Genomic DNA, 19,441 nt, shown 5'->3' with positions numbered 1-19,441 from the left:
GGCAGCACAAGCGGGTAAAAGCCGCCCGGTGGAGCAGGGCCAGCTGGGCTTCGCACAGGTGCCGGCACTCCAGGTATCTACAGGAAAGAAATCACGGTCTGAGTCTTGGCAGAAAACCTTAAAACAACTACAAAAAAAATACCTACAGGGCAAAAAAACCCCAACCAAAGCCTTGAACCAAGGAACGGCGGTGATAAAGAGCGTTTATATTCCTGTGGGCTGGCCTATCGGCTTTTATTGCCCCCTCTTTTTTTTTTTTTTTTTAGCAATGCAAATCCAATCCATTATTTAGAGCCTCCCATCCACTATCTCCTCACACAGGTCAAGGGGAGCCTGCCAGCCTTGCCGTGGGACAAGCAGGGTGCTCCTCGAGGGTCCTCGTCCCTGTGCCGGGACCCCTCAGAGACCTGAGCGGGCAGCCTGCGCCTCCAGTTTCTCCAGCCCTCTGATCCACAGCATCATCTCGATCGTGCCCACAGGGACCGGCTGCCACCAGGGCTCTGCCTGCTTCGTTCCAGCCCCGCTCATGGCCGCTGCCAAGTGTGGCCACCCCGCAGTGAACGAGGCGATGGTGGACATTGACATCAAGTCCAAGTCCTTGCAGCCCCACTGGTATGAGCGCTACGTCCAGCCCTGCGTGGCCGAGGTGCTGGGCAGCGCGCTCTTCATCTTCATCGGCTGCCTCTCCGTGGTCGAGGATGTGGAGGGCGCGGGGAGGCTGCAGCCCGCCCTGGCGCATGGGCTGGCCCTGGGGCTCACCATCGCCATCCTGGGAGACATCAGGTAAGGGGGGACCAGCTCCTGGGGCTGCATGTGCTCCCCCTGCCACCCTCTGTGCACCCCCTCGCCGGGGGCGGCACGGTCCCTGCTGCAGCACCCGCGCGGATTCCATGCGTGGACAGGAGGAGAGGCTTGTTTCTGCCTTTAGGATCTTTCCTGCCCAAATATTGGTGACCGCAGCAATGCTGCGCTGCCATCGAGCCTCTCTGTTAGCGGCGTGGCTGCTTAGGTGGTGGTCGTCCGTAACGCCTCGGCTTCGGGGAGTTCGCTTGGCTTTTGATTGCAGCGTTTTATTTTTAGCCCCATTTAATAAAAATGGTCAAAGCTGAAGCAGAAGCATTCCTTTGGAAAGCTGAGACCTTTCCTTTCGAAAGGATGTCAGCATGAAATATTCTGACCCGCGTATGCTACTCCCCTGGGTATTTTCAGGTGAAAAATTTTGATTGCATTTACAAATTGTTTCAATTCCTCAAAAGCAACATTTAGACAAACCTGCTTGTTGAAAACGGTGTTATTTGACACTAAGATACAGAATTATCCTGAAGGGAGAAGCTGAAACAGTCCCTGTGGAGTTTCATTCCCTTCTCTCCGGTCTCTGCGCAGCCCAGGGACGGGGTGCCTCCGGGCTGTCCCCCTCGATGCTCTGGGTTGGGACACAAACCTCCCCCAGCCACGGAGGGTGGCTCGGCCGGGCTCATGTGCGAGCCCTGGGGTCCAGAGCAAACTCCTGATTAGGAGGGATAACGCCACGGGGTGAGGCTTGTGCAATCGGACTCAGTGACCCAGGGCACGTGTGCCAGCGGCGCCAAGCTGGGTGCCTGCTGCACCCCGAGCCCTCGGCACAGAGAAGCCACAGGCCAGGGGGGCAGCATGGGGGGGGTTGTGATGAGGGGCTGCAGAGGCGTCTCGGGGGTCCCCCATTAGCTCTGAAGCCAGCACGAGCCGGCTCAGGGTCCTGCGCAGGGAGACGTTTCAGCCTAAAGTCAGGTTTTAGAGATTTGTGTCCGGAGAGGCCGGAGAGCAGCCTGGCTCGGGATGAGTGCCCGCTGGCCAGGCTGCGGTCCCCGCCGCGGGCAGGTGGGTGCTCCGGCCGGGGTTTATCTGCAGACACGTCCTCCTTTAGCTCCCGGGCTCCCACCCATCCCAGGGGCCTTTAATCAGCCAGAGCCCCGTCCATCTGAGAGGTTTGCTAGCCTAAACAACACAACCTCTTGCTCTCATATGATGGGTCTTTAATTACAGCTGAAGAGTAAGATGTAATTATAGTTCCTAGACACTCTGACTCATCGCCTTCTCCAGCAATTATTATTAGGGCTGATGGGTTATGAAACTTGTTCATTAATGCGTGTCCCGTGGTAAGCTGTTTTAATTAGAAGGTATCTGAGTTTGTCTTGCATGTGGTCTTCAAGACGAATGATTTGGGTCCTGTACCGAGGTGAGCACGGCTGCCGCCAGCCCTCCCCAGGGCTGTGGTGGGCAGCGCGCAGGGATGCAGGGAGAACTACGTGCCTTGGCATTTGCATCGAGCGGAGGGAGATAAACCCTGACAATGCCAGCAGAGCCCAGCAGCGCTGGTGTGGCCGGGAGGACCCCTCAGCGCTGCCCGACAGTGCTTGTCCCATTCCCTGCCTGCCTGGGGGATGTGTGCCCTGCCAGGCTGGGTCCCAGCTCTGTCAGCCCCACTCCTTCCCCCGCGCAGCGGCAGGGGTGGCTGCCGTCATGACTTTCCGCCCTGAGCCTTCGCCCCTGGAAAGCACTGGTGGCCGGGCTGCGCTGCTGCCACAGGCAAAGCCCTTGCTGGGGGTGTGTGTGCGGTGGTGTAACCCCCCCGTACCAGGGCCTTGGGCAGGGCTTCGGTGCGCCCCACAGCCTGCAGCACCTTGCAGAGGCACCCCTTCTCCCCGCACCTCCCCGGGCAGTGCCGTGGCAGCTCCTTGAAGCACCCGGGGGTCTCCAAAGATCCAGCCCCAAACCCTGTCCTTGAAACTGCGCCAGGGAAGCTCCTGCCCCTGCCAGCACCGCAGGAGGCATCGGGTATCCAGCGCGAAGATGCTGCTGCTTCGAAGCAGTAACTGCAGGGAAAGGAAACGGCTGGATTCTGCCCTTCCGCAGCGCGTAGCATCTTCTCACGGGAAGGGCTGAGAAAGCGTTTGTGGCTCCGGCCCATGGCAAGCGCAGCGCTCGAGCCCCCAGGAGGGAACCCTGTGCTGGGGGTGAGCCCCACGCCGGGGCTGAACCCCTCACCGGTGCTCCTCTCTCCTTTGCAGCGGAGGCCACTTCAACCCCGCCGTGTCCTTGGGCGTGTACCTGATCGGTGGGCTGAACACCGTGATGATCATTCCTTACTGGGTCTCCCAGCTCTGCGGAGGGATGATAGGAGCCGGCCTGGCAAAGGTACGGACACCGGGGGAGGCTCTTTAACGAGGGCTAACGCTGGGGTGCAGGGTCTCCCCCGGCTCTGCCAGAGCTGGCCCGGCCAGCCCCGACCTGCTGCCCATCGCGGGGTCTGCAGCAGCAGCGTGCGTGGTGGGGAGCACCAGTGGGACTCGGTGCCTTGGTTCTGCATGTAAACCGGAGCGCTGGTTTCTGACGAGGTGATACGGCTCAGAGGTTGGCTGCGTGGGCGTGGGGCTGGCCTGGTGCTCCAGGCCAGGGCGCCTGGTTCCTCCTCCCAGGTCTTTCACAGTCTGACTGCAGGACTCGGACGACTCTCCCCCCGCCGCGGGCTCGGGTCTGGGAGTGCTGTGCAGGTGTGGGGGTGCCGCCTCCGCACGGCGCTCTGTGGCCCCGCTAATTAATTCTGAAGGGCAGCCGTTCTCCAGAGGTTTGCTATGGCGTGTAATTAGGCACAGAACGATGCGAGGTACCTCCGCAGCTCCAGGCGTTGTTGTGCACGGTGTCTGCCAACGCTTCTACTTAGGGCACCGTGCTGCAAGGTTAATTTACGCTTGGAGCTGCCCGTTCCCAGCGCCCAGGCGCCCGCACCCAGCACCACGGTGCCATTTGGCCGCTGCAAACCCCTCGGTGGCTGGGTGAGGCTCATCCTGCTGGGAGAGCGGTGGCTGGCTCATTATCTCAGGAGATGCTAAGAGCCTTCGCTAATGAGTTTATATTTGCCCGGCGCTTAGGGCTGGCTTTCAGGAGGAAAGTGATGAGATTAGCTCCTCTTTAACCTGACGCTTCGGCCGCCCACGCTGTCCTGACAGCGAGCACATATGCCTGTTAAAGCCCACAATATGGAGCGTGGACAGCACAAACAGGGCTCCCCCACACACAGGCCGTGGCAGCAAGCGAGCGGTATGTGAACGCCAGCGGAGGAGCCTTCAGCAGCATCACGGCTGACGAGCAGATCCCCTCCGTCCTCGTGGGCGAGATCATCATGACCACCTTCCTGGTCCTCGTGGTCTGCATGGGTGCCATCAATGGCAAGACCAAGACCCCGCTGGCACCCTTCTGCATCGGCTTCACGGTCACGGTCGACATCCTGGCAGGGTGAGCTCGCAAGTCCTCTCCCCATGCGTGTTCCGTCCGCTCCAGCAGCCGCTGTCAGCAGGCAGGGTGCCTCGAGCAGGGGATCAGGATGGGATCGCGGGCTGCAGGGATGGAGCTGGTGCTCAGAGCTCCCTTCAGTGCTGGCTGAGCAGAGCCCAGGGGGGCAGCTCCAAGCCCTGGCTCCCTGCATCAGGGCTCACCCCCGCTCCCTCCCAGGCCAGCGCTGTGGCTGCTGTATCCTACACTGGGGAGGGGAGAGTGCCCGTGCCTGGGATGGGGTGGGATGGGATGGGGAGAGTGCCCGTGCCTGGGATGGGGTGGGATGGGGTGGGGTGGGATGTGCCCCCTCGCAGCCCAGCACAGGCCCTGCTGGCCAGAACAATTGAGGAGAGCCGAGCACACTGCAGAGGCTGGTGAATCAGCCCACAGGCCCCTCTGACATTTTTGGGGATAGCTGCTGGGTGCAGCGTGGCCGGGTGCGGGAGAAGCCGGTGGCTTGAGCCCCGCGCGTAGCGCTTCAGCCAGAGCAGCCTTTACAAGTACCTGTTATGGACTGATAAAACCGAAAGGCTGCACGGGAAGTGTTTGTTGTAGGAAGCCCTGAGCAAACAGGAGCGGGTTTATCTGGAGCTGTTCCTCGCCGTGTGACTGCTGGAAACGCTGCCAAGCTCAGCCTCGGCACAGGCAGGCGTTTCGGGAGAGCAGCCTGGGTCTTGTGCCGCTGCAATCAGATAACGAGTGCACGAAATTATGAATGTTAATGGGTTGTTTAGTTAAGGCAGCGCCCCCTCTAGCGGGATTCGGAGCTCTTATTTAAACACTGAACAAACCTCGTGTGCAAATATTTATCTGTTGCAGTTTTCTTTAATCCGTAAACGCTATTGTCTCTCCTGCCCCGCTCCGCTGCCTACGCGTGGCACGGAGCATTCCCTGCTTAAAAGCCCGGCTCCGGTAAGCCCCAAAATAGATTTGGCATTCACGCTTCCACCCTGCACTAGGTTTTCCCCAATAGCTTGCAAACACTGGTGAGCGAAGGCAGGTGCCTGCCAGTGAGCAGCCGCTCGGGTCTGGGCTTCCTTACGCTGCCAGGGCAAACTGTCCCTGGGCACTGAGCAGCCGTGCTTGCATGCGGGATGGGGTAATCCAAGCCTGCAGCCCACCCAGAGCAGTGACAGACCCCCAGCGAAGAGCCCTGGGAGGGGTATGCTGCTGCCCCTTGCCCAGCACCCCTTCCCTGCCCCGTGCATCGCCCTGTCCCGGCAGCGAGGAAGACGAGCCCCGTGTCCCGCAGAGCTGACGCAGCTGGTCTGTTCCTCTTTCAGGGGTGGCGTGTCCGGAGCCTGCATGAATCCTGCCAGAGCCTTCGGGCCAGCTGTGGTAGCAAACTACTGGGACTATCACTGGGTTTACTGGGTAGGGCCCATGGTCGCTGCCTTCATTGTCGGCACGCTGGTGAGGTACGTGATGCCCGCAGCGGTAAGGAGAGCGGAGCTGTGCAGGCTGACGCCCCCCTTTCCCACCCTGCCGCCTCCCGGGGGCTCTGCCCTGCATCGCCCTGTCCCGGCTGCTTCCCTGCTCCTGCGCAAGGCTGCAAGTAACTGCTTTTCCAGAGAGATGTCCAAGGGCTGGAGACTCCTTTCCTTTCTCCTTCCCATGAGGGCAGGGCAACAGCAAAGACCCAACCCCTCTCCAAACCCACGTGTTCCATCCATGCCTTCTCGTGGGGCGAATCCAGGCTTGGGCTGGTGCTGGGCTGTTGCTGTCGCTGGGTTTCTGTTGCACACCTGCAATGGCAAAAACACTAACTCCGAATTTCTCTCTCTTTTACCTCCCCAAAGGCTCCTGATCGGTGACCAGACCACCCGCCTGTTTCTGAAGTAACGCCGGGCACACGGCTTCGTGCGTGCTGTTGCCGCTGACCTGGCACAGGCAGCCGGTGTGGCTCAGCACAGCTGGCGTGAAGCCCCCTGCCCCTGTTCCTCACCACCCTGCCTCCCCTCTGCATCTCCCATCCCAGCGAGATGGTTCACTTGCTGCTGCAGGGACGATGGAAAGCAGCCCGGTGCTGGTGGCAGGGCTGGGCAGCACCACTCTCACCCCCATCCCCAGGGCTCTGCCAGCCCCTGCCGCAGCTGTGGGACCGCTCACCAGGAGCATCCTCCGACCCACACCAGTGCCTGCGAAGTCCCAGCCTCCCCCAGCATCGGTTGTGCACAGTGTCCGTCCCACCAGGGCTGTGCCTGGGTGCCTGCAGTGCTGGGGAGCCCTGTGCCCTCCGGGGTGGGCACCACTGCCCCATGGGCGGGGGTCCTGTCTGCGTGGCTGTGGCTGGCAGCCCGGTGCTGGGCTGCTTTCCAGGAGCCTCTCCAGCTCCCCAGGACGGGTGGTGAGAGGTGCCGGTTCCCAAACGCCCTGTGAGGAGCCTGCTGTAATCCCACTACGGTGGCGAGAAGCGGAGTCAAGCAGCCGTGCCTGGGGACAGCGCGGCATCGCTCCCCAGCGCTGACACTAATCGCTTTCTAACTTCTTCATGACGATACTAATCCCGATGCAGCTAGCTGCCTCTGCCCTGGCACACGCCTGCGGGAGCTCCCCCGCCCCGAACGCAGCGGTGGGTGCTGCGAGGCTCCGTGCCCTGCACTACGCTGGCTCCTGCATTTGTCTCCCATCCGAGCATCTCGGCTCTCTCTCCACCAGCTGCCTCCTCAGCGTTCAGCCAGCAGTGAGCCCGTGCTCCAGCATGGCAGGGTGCTCCTCCATGGGAGCCTGCTCCCCAGCTTGTGCCGTGGGTCGGCTCCTGGCCCTCGTCCGGGTCCGGGACGATGCCACGCGGCTCTTGCCGGCAGCCTGCCCCGCAGAGGCTCCTGTGTAGGCAGGTGATGGGAGAAGGGAGCTTGGTAGCAGCCTGATTTCTGGCCCCTCTCAGTGTCAGGAGGGCCAGGGGATGAAGCACCAACAGAGAGCTTGGGGTGGGTCTGTCCCTCCCCTGCCAGGGGATGAGTGCTGGGGGGCGAGGGGAGGGGGGTGCCTTGGCAGGGGGTGCTGCTGCCATGAGCAGGAGTCAGCAGGAGGAGAGTGGTGGAGCTGTGTGGGCATGGGGAGAGGAGCCAGCGCAGCAGCTTTACGTCAGCCGGTAGCCATCCCCTACGGCAGCTCTGCCCTGACTCATCGTGCACACTCCCCAGCCTCCCCCGTGGGGGGGCCATAGGGACCCCGTCCCACCCCTCGGAGGGCTTGTTGGGTGGTAAACCGGCACACAGGCATCACTGCGAGTACTCCCAGCCCCAGCAGGGAACCCCTCAGTTACCTGGGTTGAGTCACTGCTGGTTTTGCAGACTTTTGACCTGGGCCGTGGCGGAGGCTGGGCTGGAGGGCAGGGGCAGATGGGAGGGAGTGGGAAAGGGCCGGGCTGCTGCAAGCAGGAGCAGTAGCATCCTCCCAGGGCCAGGACTGGCGTGCAGGGCTCCAGCTGCCAGCGGGTCTGGAGGAAACCCCTGGGCAAAGCAAGAGCTTCCTACCCCTCCTCCTGGGCTGCTCCATGCCGAGACTAACAAGCTGTTGCTGTGGCAGGGAGGATGTTCCCAGCTCTCCGATGTCCCCGTGGGGCTGGCAGAGCCCTGCACACTGTCATCTCTCTATTTTCATCTTGCTTTTTTTTCCCAAGCCCGGGAGGTGACCCACACATGCACGCACACACGCACAAAGATGTATTAGAGAAGGACAAGGTCTGGGGTGTCGGACAAGGTGATCTCCAGAGGTCCTTCCAACGCCTACAATTCTGTGATTCTGTGAAGGACAAGGCTGTAGAGATGCTGAAGTGAGGAAAAGCCAGAATTAAAGCAGCCCTGGCTGGGGCGTGCGTGTTTGCCTGCGCCCCTTCCCGCGGGCAGCCCTCCCAGGGCTGGGCAGGGGGACGCCGTACCCCGCGGTGGGCAGCGTGGGCCCCAGGTGAGCCCGGGCGCAGGCAGCTGCTCGTTCAGGAAGGAAAATGATGCAACCCACAGAAGGAGACAAATAGCATGAAGATGTCACTAGGACGGTTGTCATGGCAACGCCACAAAAAAATGCCAAACCAAACAAGGAGCAAAGCCGCTGCTTCCTTCCTGGAGGGACCCCGGCGGGCACGGGAGCGGGTGCTGGTGGGAGCTGGGCAAGTGGGGAGCCACCGTGGGGGTCCCAACCTGCCCTGGCCCCTGCTCGGGCACGGACCCCTGCGGGAGCGGGGCTGCAGGCAGCTGCCGCGCTCGGGCGCAACGGGCGCCCACCTTCCCCTTTCGAGAGGAAGCACGGCCGCGCGTCGCTGCAGGAAACACGCTTATGGCTGCAGCCGCCCCTGCGCCCGCCGGCTCCCTCCGGCACCCCGGCTCCAGGGCCCTTCTCCCGGCGGGTGTGGGCGAGGGGCCGCGGTCCCGCCGGGGCGGTGATGCTGCTCGCGGTCCCCAGGCACACGCGAGGCGGGCAGGAGGTGGGGGATGGCCCATGCACGGCCGCGTGTGCTTCCCTGTTTTGCTGCTGATGTGTTCAGCACATTCATTTTTAATTTGTCAGGGTGACTTTTAATAAAGCATCTGTAATACCGCGTTGTTTTTCCCTGAGTATTATTAAAAAGCTTAATTTATGCTAATTAAATACCAATTAATTTCCAAGCACTTAATGTGCTTTAAGGACATAAAATACATCTCATTCCCACTCAATTAAATTTACGTCGTGCCTGGCCATGGGTCTGCACCATGTTGTTATCGGCACAGGGATCTGCCGCAGAGCCGGGACGCTGCCTGGTGTTTTCCAGGTTCTTCATGCTCGTTGGGATGGAGATGCTGCTCAGGAGCGGGGCAGGCGTGGGGCAGGCGTGGGGTACCGATGCGGCGGGCGCCTGTACCTAACAGGGCGGTAACTGCCGTGCTTTGGGGCTGGTGAGGACACAGATGCTCCCACCCCTGCGTGATGAAAAGCCCCGGGGGAGCCCAGGGCTCAGGTCCACAAGAGCCACCGAAGGCTCTGCAGATGTCACGCATGTGCTCGCCGGGTGCTGTCGGCCGCCACTGGCACCGGTGCTTTGGGGACACAGGGAAAAAAATCAGGGTGTGCTCTGGGAACAACATCAGAAGGATGTTTGTCTGCCCCCGCGTCTGCCCGAGCCTCTCCTGCTCTCACACTGCGGCTCTTTCACTCTGGATAAACACCCTGGTTAAACATTGACCGGGGGAAGAAAGCTGCGCTGCTGCCTGCGGCCGGGCTCCCCGTGCCAGCCCACCCGTGGGGAACAGCCGCGTGTTTGCCCAAGGCGGGAGGCTCCCGCCGGAGCCCCGTGCACTGGGGGATGGACACCGAGCCAGGCTGCTCGCTCATGGCCCACGTCCAGCAGCGGAGGAGCCTGGACCTGGGCTCGTGGCCCCAGTTCCAGCTGGGTGGGACCCTGCCCAGCCTGTGCGACCCCCTCGGCCGCTCAGGGGCTCTCGCTGTGCTTCGCACCTTGCCCTGCGCCCCGACCCGCGGCCGATCCCCCGGTCCCCAGCTCTGCCCGCCCTGGCTGGTGGCTGAGTGGGACAGAGCCACTGGCAGGAGCATCATGCTGGAAATAGCTGATACGCAGTGTGCAAATGTGCGAATTAATGAGTCGGTTAATTCGGCTGAGTCTCTCTCCTTCCCCGGCTCGCAGACCTGCCCAGCTCCACCGCGCTGCAGCCCCCCCGGGGATGGGGGCTTCAAGGCCAGCGGGGCAGCGCACCCTGCTGCAACGGGGAGCTGGGGCGGCAGCGAGGTGCAGCACCGGATGCCCCCAGCCCCAGCCCACTGCTCGGCAGACGTCGCCCATACGCTGCCCGTGCGCAGGGTGGCGCAGCTCAGCCCTGAGCTGGGTGATGGGGGGCTGAGGCAGGTTTGGGGGGGTCCACTGATCCCTGGCTGTTATGCAGAGCTGGGGTGGGATGCAGCCCCGTAGCCGGCCTGGGAACGCCCCACAGCCGTGGCTGTGCGTGGCCATAGCCCTAAGTGCAGCCCTGCCGCAGCCATCTGGTCCCTGCTGGGGGGCAGCAGCTCATCCCCGCTGTCTGCGGGGGTCGGGGTGACTTCTCCGTTCTGCTGCATGTGAGGGGCTGACGCCCCCCAGGCAGGCAAGGGATGAACCAGCCGGGAGGGTGCTCTGCTCTCCTGGGCCGCTCTCTGGGATCCCAAACACCGGCGCTGCAGGACTGAGTCCCTTATCGCAGGAGACCTGGCTCCATCACTGCGCTGATGCCCGAGCACCCCTGAGCTCGCCTCCAGGACAGGGACAGCCCAGGCCACGGGGAAAGTCAGGCTGAAGGAGCAGTAACTCTGCACGTCAGCAATAACCAGACAACCGTGCTCCTGGCAAGGAGAAATGGTGGGGGCCGTGAGCTCAGCAAGGCGCCGAGCGGTGCTGGCCTCGTGGTGGCTATTTGCTTGGCGGTGGAGCCTCACCGGGTGATGTTTCCCCGGCCGTGCCGCTGCGCCAGGCTCACAAAGGGCTTTTCATCCGTGGGCAGAACAACACCTCGCTGTTCCCCTCTGCCCGCTCGCCTGCCACCCCTGACCTCCCCGTCCAGGAAAGGAGGAGCCCCCCAGGTTTTTTCCTTCCAAATCCTCCCCTCAGAAAGATGAGGGGTGTCTGGCAGTGTGCTCCCCCAAAGCCTCGCCTTAAAATAGCAGCAACCCCAAGCAGAGGCACATCAAAATGCCAAGAGTGTGGCTGCGGCGAAGTGTGATGGATGAACGCTTTTTGGAACATGCCCCGTGAGAGCATCTGGGAATTCTCACTTTGCTCTGCTGTAAAGGTTTTCTTTGCCAGTCTACAGCTGGAAAAATCACAGCCTTAAAAATAAAAGGCGATTTAATTCTTTCAGTTCGTTTTGTCCATCGGGTGGAACCGCAGGGGCTGCGGAGGGCAGGCACAGGCAGCAGCGAGGGGGAAGGGCCGGGGGCAGTGGGGTGCTCTGCCCCTTGCCAGCACCCACTGCTTGAGGCTGGCTGTGCTCCCATGGCACTGACCTGCTCCTCGGCTCCCCAGCACCTCCCGGCTCTCTCCTGCCTGCAGGACCAAACTAGGGACTCTGAGCCCAGCTTATGTAAAAAAAACCCAAGCTTAAAAAAACCCATGAATTGCACTGAAATCCGGAGGCAGGCAGGGCAGCGACAGCACCAGCACAGGGCCGGGGGAGGTTGCAGACCTTTCATGAGAAAGCCAAAGGATGTGCAGCCCCCAGACTCCTCCGGTGCTCGCGGGCGTTACACGAGCCTTGCAGGGGAGGGTGCACCCAGGGGTGCAACAGCCCCACGCGAGGGGCTGCGTGGGAGCGGGGAGCAGCGCAGCTCCTGCAGCCCTCGCACCGCCGGCAGGCCTGAGGGAGCTCATGGTTCGGCCGGCACATCTCTTCCAGCCTACCCTCTACTCACCTCCCAGGGCTCTGCGGGAGCCCTCAGAGCACCCTGCTTGCCACCCTGGCTGCTGGTGCCACAGGGAGCTCCCATGGGTGCTCGCTGCCGGGTCGGGGCGTCCTGGGGGCGAGCGCGGCGGTGGCTGCGTGGGCACCGGCATGGGGGCGCGAGGGACAGCGGAGGTGGGCGATGACGTGCGGAGCCGGTACTGCGCGTGAGCTGGCATCAGTATGTAGGAGACGGGGACTGAGGCGATGGTAAAGGGAGTGGGAGTCTAAATGTATTCTGGGGAAGCTTTTAAAGCCGTGCCATTAGCAGGGTCCAGGCAGTGCAGGCGTGGGGACGGGCTCGTGCCCTCCTGTGCCTGGATGGTGCCCGTGGGGTTGGGGAACACGCCCGAGGCCCGGCAGCTCCCCTTGCCGCTGTGCCACATCCCTCGCCGCCGTGCCGCCCCGGAGCGCTGCGCCAGCCTCCGCTGCTATATTTACTCTGCAGCCCGAGAACAAGGCACAAATGCCAGAGCAGCCTCCCCGCCCATTAGCATATATGCAAAGAGCACTAACAAGCATCACCACCACAGGCAAAGCTCCGGGGGCTTCTGCGAACGACGGCAGCCGGAGAGCTGGGGGCGTTTCACGGCGGGCAGGCGGGGACGTCCCCAGCTCGGCTTTGGAGCCCTGACCCCAGAGCAGAGCGGGACAGGCCCAGGAGCGAGGCTGCTGGGAGGGAAACGGGGGGGGAGAGGGGCTTATCCCCCCGCTTCCCACCCCCTACTTCTGCTTCTATTCCTCATTTTATTGATCTTTAATTTCTTTTCGTTGTCATCAGCAGTGCACTCGGGCTCCCTGGAGAGGAGCCGGCACAGAGATGTGCCTCCTGGGAGGGAGCCCACGGGCCGGGGTGGCGCAGGGGCCGGGGACCCCCAGAGCCCCGATTCCCCCAGCTGCTGGGGGAGCCGACCCACTCCTGGCAGCGGGGCTGCACCTCCTCTCTGTGCACCCGGTGACATTCAGCCTCGCTTCCCCCAGCACCAAAGTGTTTCTTTACCCAGCATCTCTCGAGCTGAAAGGATTTACATTTTAAAGGGTTTTTAAAATGGATTTGGATAGATGCTTATTTCCAAGGGGTTTTTTTTATAGCTTTTGCCAGTTTGAATGTTTGTGAGAGGAAATAATAAGCAGAAACCACACAAGGCAAAGCCTCAGATAACGAATTTGTGCTCATGCAAATGTGATAAGCGTGGAAGTCCGGGTTCAGACACGTAACTCCTGACCATCGCTGTCAGGCTTGGTGCGAGTACCGGTGGTGGAGGGCTGTGAGCAGCCTGCGGTCCCGCTCCCCGGGCCACGGGGCCCCTCTCCAGCCCACGGCATGTCCCCAGCACCCTGCAGTTCCCAGTGACAGAGCTGCTCCACTCCCCTGCAGCAGGGCCACCGCCTGCCCTCCACCCCTGCACCCAGCGCCAGAGCTGGCACAGGCTCCTGGTCACCATGGAGAACTGGGAGGAGGATTTTTAACCATCTTAGAGACATTTCTGATGCCCCACAGCCATGCACAGCCTGCTCTCTCGCCGGGCTGCAGCTTTGTGCTGCCCTGGCCCCATGCAGGGGCTGCAGAGCCGACTGCATGGCCCCACGCATGACCGTGCATCCCATCCCCATCCTCCTCTCTGCTGGGAGCGGGTGGCGCGGACCCCACTGCTGCTGGGTGCCGGCCTTGGGTCGGTGTCCCCTCGCTGGGACGCAGGCGTGTGCTCTTGGAAGGGGCACATGCCATGGCAGGGCTGCGAGCCCGAGCGGGAGGGCAGCTCCCAGCGGGCTGGTCACCCCTTCTGCTTCGGTCCCTTTCTGGGACTTCTGCCTGGACGCGCACCCTTCTGCCTGGCAGGTAGGCAGGGGGGACGGGAGGGCTCCTGCTGCCCTGGCTCTGCAGGACCACCGCGAGCCTTTGGGCAGGCGCCTTCCTCCCCGGGCCAAGCAGGGAGCGGGCAGGAGCCCCCTCACCTGAGGTCAAAGCCAGGGAAGGGATCCCTGCCCGGGGCACGGCCCCTCCCCATGGAGCCCGTATAACTCCATTGTCCCCAGCACAGAGATCTGCCCACAGCAGCTGATGCCAACGCTGCCGGCAAGACCCCGAGGAGCAGGTTTTGCTTCAGAAACAAGGGCTTCTATCACTCTTTGCTGGGTTTCTCATCTTTTGAAGGATACCAAATCTCCGCTTGGTTTTTAGCATCAAGGAATGAGAGCTGCGTATCGTGTGCCGACGCCGGAGCGAGAGGCACGAGGGCGAAGGAGCTCGCCGGAGCTGCAGCACGGGCCGGAGCGAAGGCTCGGTGGAAGGGGAATGCTAATCAGGTTCTGTGGTGGCAGCAGCCAGAATGCTGCACAATAAATAGCCATTTTAATTACTGCACAATATTTACAAGATTGCTTCCTCATTTGGGAAATTAAAACAAATGCTCCATCAAAATGATCAACATCGTGCCGAGAAGCTCAGGGCCGATAAAGAAATACGTTGGCTGCTAATGAGAGAGTAATTGGCACCTTGGTGCTGGCAGGGCTTCCTCCTTGCCTTTGCAACCGTGGTGTAAACGATGGCAAAGGGCATCCCCAGCCTTCGGCTGCGGCCGACGACGCTGCGAAGGGAGGGCGCGCGGCGGCTGGGCTGAGGACGCTGAGCTGCAAAATGCCTTTCACCTACACGGGTTTCTCCTGACCGTGTCTGTCTGTCCTGGCTGCTGTTTCCACCAGCCAGGAGGTGCCCCCGGCTCTGCCTGCTGCCCATCCCCTGACGGCGTCTCCCCAAGCCCCAGGTCCTGGGATCGGGCGGCGCTTTGGGACTCTCAGCCTTGATTTGAGAAAAAAAAAAAAATGGAGAAATGGAGAATAAACCTCTGGGGCTGGGGCGGAGGGGCCTGACCGGGGGGTTCGGGTTCCTGAGGGTCGGTGCTAGGGAGGGTGGGAGCAGCCGATGCTGCCGGCCCAGCCCGGCCCGGCGGGGACTGTCTCTGCGGGGTGGGGGTGGCCTCTGGGTGTCCCCCCGCACCCCCCGGGCCGCCCTGCCCCTCCCCCCGCGCTTTCCTCAGCTCCTTTCCCCTTTTCTTCCTTTTTTTTCTCTTTTCTTTTTTTTTTTCCGCAGCGCTCCCGTTGCCATGGGAACGGTGACATCCCCGGTCGGGCGGAGCTGCCGGGAGGTGCGGAGAGAGCCCGCGGCTGCCGGGGGCGCCCCGGATATGGGTGGGGGGTCCCATGGGTGGGAGTCCCACGGGACGGGGGTCCCACGGGTGGGGGTCCCCCTGAGAGCTCCCCCTCCCCTTCCCCGCACTAATTCCAGCCCGTGTCAGCAGCTTTCACGGTGTTCACGTTAAACCCGAGTGGGAGCAGCCCCGGCAGCGGCCAGGCAGGCTGCCTGCGTGGGCAGCTCGGGGGGCAGGCAGGGCTTGCTGGGGTGCCCCCGGAATGGCTCAGGCAGCGGGCTTCCAAGGGCATTTGAAGAAGCAGCAGGATTCAATTCTGTTCAGATACCTGCTGAGAGTCCCGAAACTCGTTTCAGGGGAGGAGATTCCACGTGGAGTGGCGCGGGGCAGGGGGAAACGGCAGGGGGAAACGGCCCTGGACGTGCCCGATGTTCGTCTATAAAGGAGCGTGCTGGGCCCCGACGGACGCGCTCCAGACCGAGCTGGGAGCGCTGGGGATTTCACCCTCCACGTGTTCCAGGAGCCGGCAGCCCTGGAGCAGGGAGGATGCCTGGGAAAGCCCAGGTGATGTCTCACAGGTTGTCCTCAGGCCCCAGCGCGGCCCTGGGGGCTGCAGGAGCACCTGGATTTCATGGAGAGGTTGGGAAGGGGACCATGGAGGGAGAGCTGGGGAAAGCAGCTGGCCCAGGGACCACTGGCAGAGCCCAGACCTTCCTCCTGTGTCACTGCAAGTGTGACCACTGCGAGTGACGAGGAATATTTTCACCTGAGCGCAGTGCAGCAGCTCCGGGGCTGGGCGCAGTGAGTGCCTTGGCCATGGTCTGGCTCCCACCCCCAGAAACAAGTGAAAATCCTCCTGAAGCAGGAGCTTCCAATGTACTTTATGCTCCCAGGTCTCCGTGGCCCTTCCAGCTGCCCGCAGGCAGGGGCTGGGCTGTGCACTGAGGAACTGATGTCCGTCACTCCCAGGCGCTGCGGAGGTTCTGGCTGCGAGAGGGGCAGGAAGGAGCTGGAGGAGCTGCGGTTGGTAGGGAAAAGCCAGAAAACAATTTACAGCTTCCTCCAGATGGCAACCGGTACGATCTGGCTAACAAACACAGATGAGCAAGCGTAAGGGAGGGATAAATAAACCTCGCAGCTCATGGAGTAAAACAACCTGCTGCGATTTACAGCAGAAAAATCCCACTCGGTCGGCGCTGAGCTCCCCCCTCTTCCCTGGCCCGGGGCCGGTGGTGTGGGCTGCTGGGGCAGGACCCTGGGACCCCGGGGACAGGCCAGGGCAGCCTGGCACCCGCATCCCTCCAGCCTGCTGCCCGGGGGGATGCCCTTGGGCTAAACGGAACCAGGCAGCAGCTGAGGCACTGCTGTCCAAAACCCCAAACCAGTCATTTAGTTAGAGAGGAGTGAAAACCTCATGCAAATGTTTTCCATTCAAAAATTCTTTTGATTTCTAAACTAGTAAAGCAGCAAGTCTTTCTGGGGGATTTTTTTTTTCAGTTTTTGATGAAACATTTTCAAATATTTCTGGAAATTCATCGACAGGTAGGTTGTTCTCTGTTTTCAAATTTTTTTTTCATTGCTTTTTCTCCCCAGCTGTGTCTGACTTTAAACATTTGTGGTCTGATGGGTACCGGGGGGTTCCACGATGCTCCGTGCTGTGCAGAGCAGACCAGCTTGCCGGTAGCTCTGGAGTCCCGAAGCCGCCGCCAACAGGAGCTCGCTCACCTGCGGTGGTGCCGCTGGAGGGAACCCAGCTGGAGAGGAGTGACCGAACTCCAGAGACACGATGCCACGGCTGAAGATAGCGGCGATGTTGGTGGTAAAGCTGTGCACGGGCTCCTGGGGTCACCGCTCCTCAGAGGGAAGGCGAGACGCCTGGGCCGTGGCGATTGCAGCCCACCAGCGATGCTCCGGTAACACAAACCTGCGCGTAGGGATGCGGAGGCCAGTGGTGGGGGGACGTGTCCCATGGGGTGGGCTCGGCCAGGCTCCTCCACCCCGGTGGGTGCAGCGCGCGGCGAAGGGGTTGGTGGCATCTGAGCAGTGGCACCCACAGCCATCACCGGTAGCAGCGCCGAGGGGCGGAGGGTGTGCGTGTGTGTGCGCGGGCTTTTGAGGGGGAGGCAGAAACACCAGGCAGGAGAATGCCATGGATGGGGGAGTGAGGAGGGAAACCCATGCCTCTGCAAGCCTCCCCTGCACCTCTCCTCCGCCAGCTCCACCGCAGCTCCCGGGCACGCTCCTGGCAGCTGCGGGGTCGGGAGAGCGGCCGGTGGGACGTCGGGGTACAGCGAGGCAGGACCCCGGCACGCCCGGCCCGCAGCTCCCGCCTGCACGCTTGCCTTCAGGCTGGAATTGTCTCCAGCGGAAAATAACACGAGATAAAAGCGGTGAGAAAAGGCAGACCCCGCTTTGTGCTGAGGGGAGATCTGTGTTTTATCCCAGGCTTGATTTTCCTGGGAAATGACCGGAGCAGCTGAGAGACGGCGGCCCAGGAGCAGAGCTGCTGCGGGAGAGCAGAGCATGAGCACAAGGTGTCAGCGGTATAAGCCAAATAAAACCTGTGCTCACTTGGAGCAAACAAGAAGGGAAGAGCCACCTGGTTTTCTGTGAAGCATCTGTGTGAAGGGATTGATGTGCTCAGGGCGAGCCAGCAGCGATGCCAGGATAAGCCCGGGATGGACAAAGGCCAAAGCCATCGCAGGAATGTCTGTCTGAGGCTTTCCATCTCCTAGGATTTAGGGCACCCAGGTGAGAGAGTTCTTGAAGGCACAGGCTCCGGAGCATCACCCAGCGCAGCCCTGGGCCTGTGGCTCTGTGGGCTGAGGGTTTGCTGGCTTAGAGAGGGTGGCTGTAAGGGAAGTGGTTAATGGCTCAGCTGCGAGGAAAGCCCTCGGAGGCAAAGCTTAATGAAGAAGTCACTGTGCACCAGGATCAGTCCTGCCGCCTGTAACTGAGCCTCATTGTTATTTAAATGGAGTTCCTTGCAGGGCTGGGTGAATAACTTCATGATCAGATGATTTTTCTGAGCAATGTGATGAACCGTGTATATAAAAGCAGCCATTCCGTACGAGGAGGAGTGCTGCAGAGAAATCCGGTTCCTTGGGGATGGTAGCTGGAGTTTGCCAAAGCACAAGCAGAATTATTTCGCATCCCAGAGGAGGCAGGTGCTGCAGCCCCGTCCTGGGAGACGGGAGCAGATTGGAGGGGCCTCGTGGCACCACCGACGCTGGTGGGTGGGTGGCACTTCTGCTCCCACCCACTCTGCCTCCAAAGCTGGGCTTAGTTCCTGGACAAGACTGATCCTAAGAAAGAGAGAGAGGTGAACAGCTGCCTGGCTGGGAGGGTGCCAAGCACTTAGGGGTGCCTGCATGGGTGCAGGGGCTGCATTAGTGCAGCTGGATGGGAAAGTGGCCGAGCATCAGCTCGAGCCCATCCCTTACAGCTTGGTCTTGCTGTTCACTTTGGGTCCTGCTTTTATAATCCAGCAGAAAATTTAAGAGCTGTGCTTAACTCTGCCTGTTGCTGCCTTGCCACCCTGAGGCCAGAGCTCTCCTTTGCACACAGGTGAGACCAGTGGACGTAGCAGTGCCGCTCTGGATCCTGCCACCACGCTGCATTCACCTGCGTGCTAACCCAGCTTGGAAGGCAGCGGGAAATCCCCACCGGTTTGGATCAATAGCAAGAAGTAATGACCAGGGCCTACCTTACAGTCATAGGACATGAAAACCACTTATTGAGCAAATGGGTTTGGAAACAAGCAGCAAAACCCCAAGGATTTTACCACAAACTTTGTTTAACCAACTGTGCAGGAAGGCGGTTTGATGTGGGCCATTTCTGGGTACATGAAACAGAATTAATTTGTTCTCCCTGAAAGCCAGCAGACAGGAATATGAAATATTTAAATAGCCTAACCATGTTTCTGATGTGCCGAACCACGCAAGTACCCGATGTGTGACTGCGCTTTCCCTGCACGCAGGTTTGGAGCACGCAGCTCCTGCAGCTTTTTGGCAGGTTTGGTGCCTGTGCCCCTTGCCGGAGCCGGTGGAGGGTGTGTCGCCGCAGGGCAGCGGAAGACACAGGCTCCTCGTCTCATTTATTCATCTGCAGGGTGCTTTGCCTTGAGGAGGGATGGAAGAAACGTTGTTGGGCCTGAAAAATAGCAATGCATTTACACAAGCACTGAATACCAGGCACTGCAAGCCTGCATGCTGAGCCTGGCTTGCTTCTCTAGCTCTGCCCCGCTGCCCCTCGCAGCGACCTGCACCCCCAGGCCGTCCCCGTGCTCCGTCTTGCTCTCTGGTGCCCATGAGTCCCGGGCGAAGGCGCACAGGCCGGCTGGGAGCCTGGAAACAGGGCACAAGCTCTGCTTTGGTAGGAAATTGGGTTCTCTGGTGTGACGGGGAGATGCTGTCCTGCCTGCTCTGCCCTGCGTGGATGGGCTTGGGGTGGACGGAGCCCTGTTCCGCCACCACGTTTTATTGCCGTCCCTTCACTTGCTCGTGCCCTCCTGCCCCAGGATGGCCGGGTGGAGGGTCAGCACGTGCCAGCTCTCTGCCAGCTGAATAACCTGCACTC

At 61.3% G+C, this 19,441-nt stretch overlaps 1 protein-coding gene across 1 annotated transcript; it reads left to right on the top strand.

Annotated features, from left to right (window-relative positions):
* Positions 1 to 412: 412 nt before the first annotated feature.
* AQP8 (aquaporin 8) lies at positions 413 to 6,535 on the top strand. Its single transcript, XM_075106214.1, has 5 exons — positions 413 to 783; positions 3,048 to 3,174; positions 4,058 to 4,272; positions 5,595 to 5,729; positions 6,111 to 6,535. The coding sequence occupies exons 1-5, from the start codon at positions 527 to 529 to the stop codon at positions 6,151 to 6,153; spliced, it is 777 nt and encodes a 258-aa protein (XP_074962315.1). The 5' UTR covers positions 413 to 526; the 3' UTR covers positions 6,154 to 6,535.
* Positions 6,536 to 19,441: the final 12,906 nt, after the last annotated feature.

This window comes from Phalacrocorax aristotelis, chromosome 10 (assembly GCF_949628215.1).
Source record: "Phalacrocorax aristotelis chromosome 10, bGulAri2.1, whole genome shotgun sequence".
NCBI lineage: Eukaryota > Metazoa > Chordata > Aves > Suliformes > Phalacrocoracidae > Phalacrocorax > Phalacrocorax aristotelis.
The sequence above is the reverse complement of the archived record's forward strand: the minus strand, read 5'-3'. Positions and strand labels throughout refer to the sequence as shown.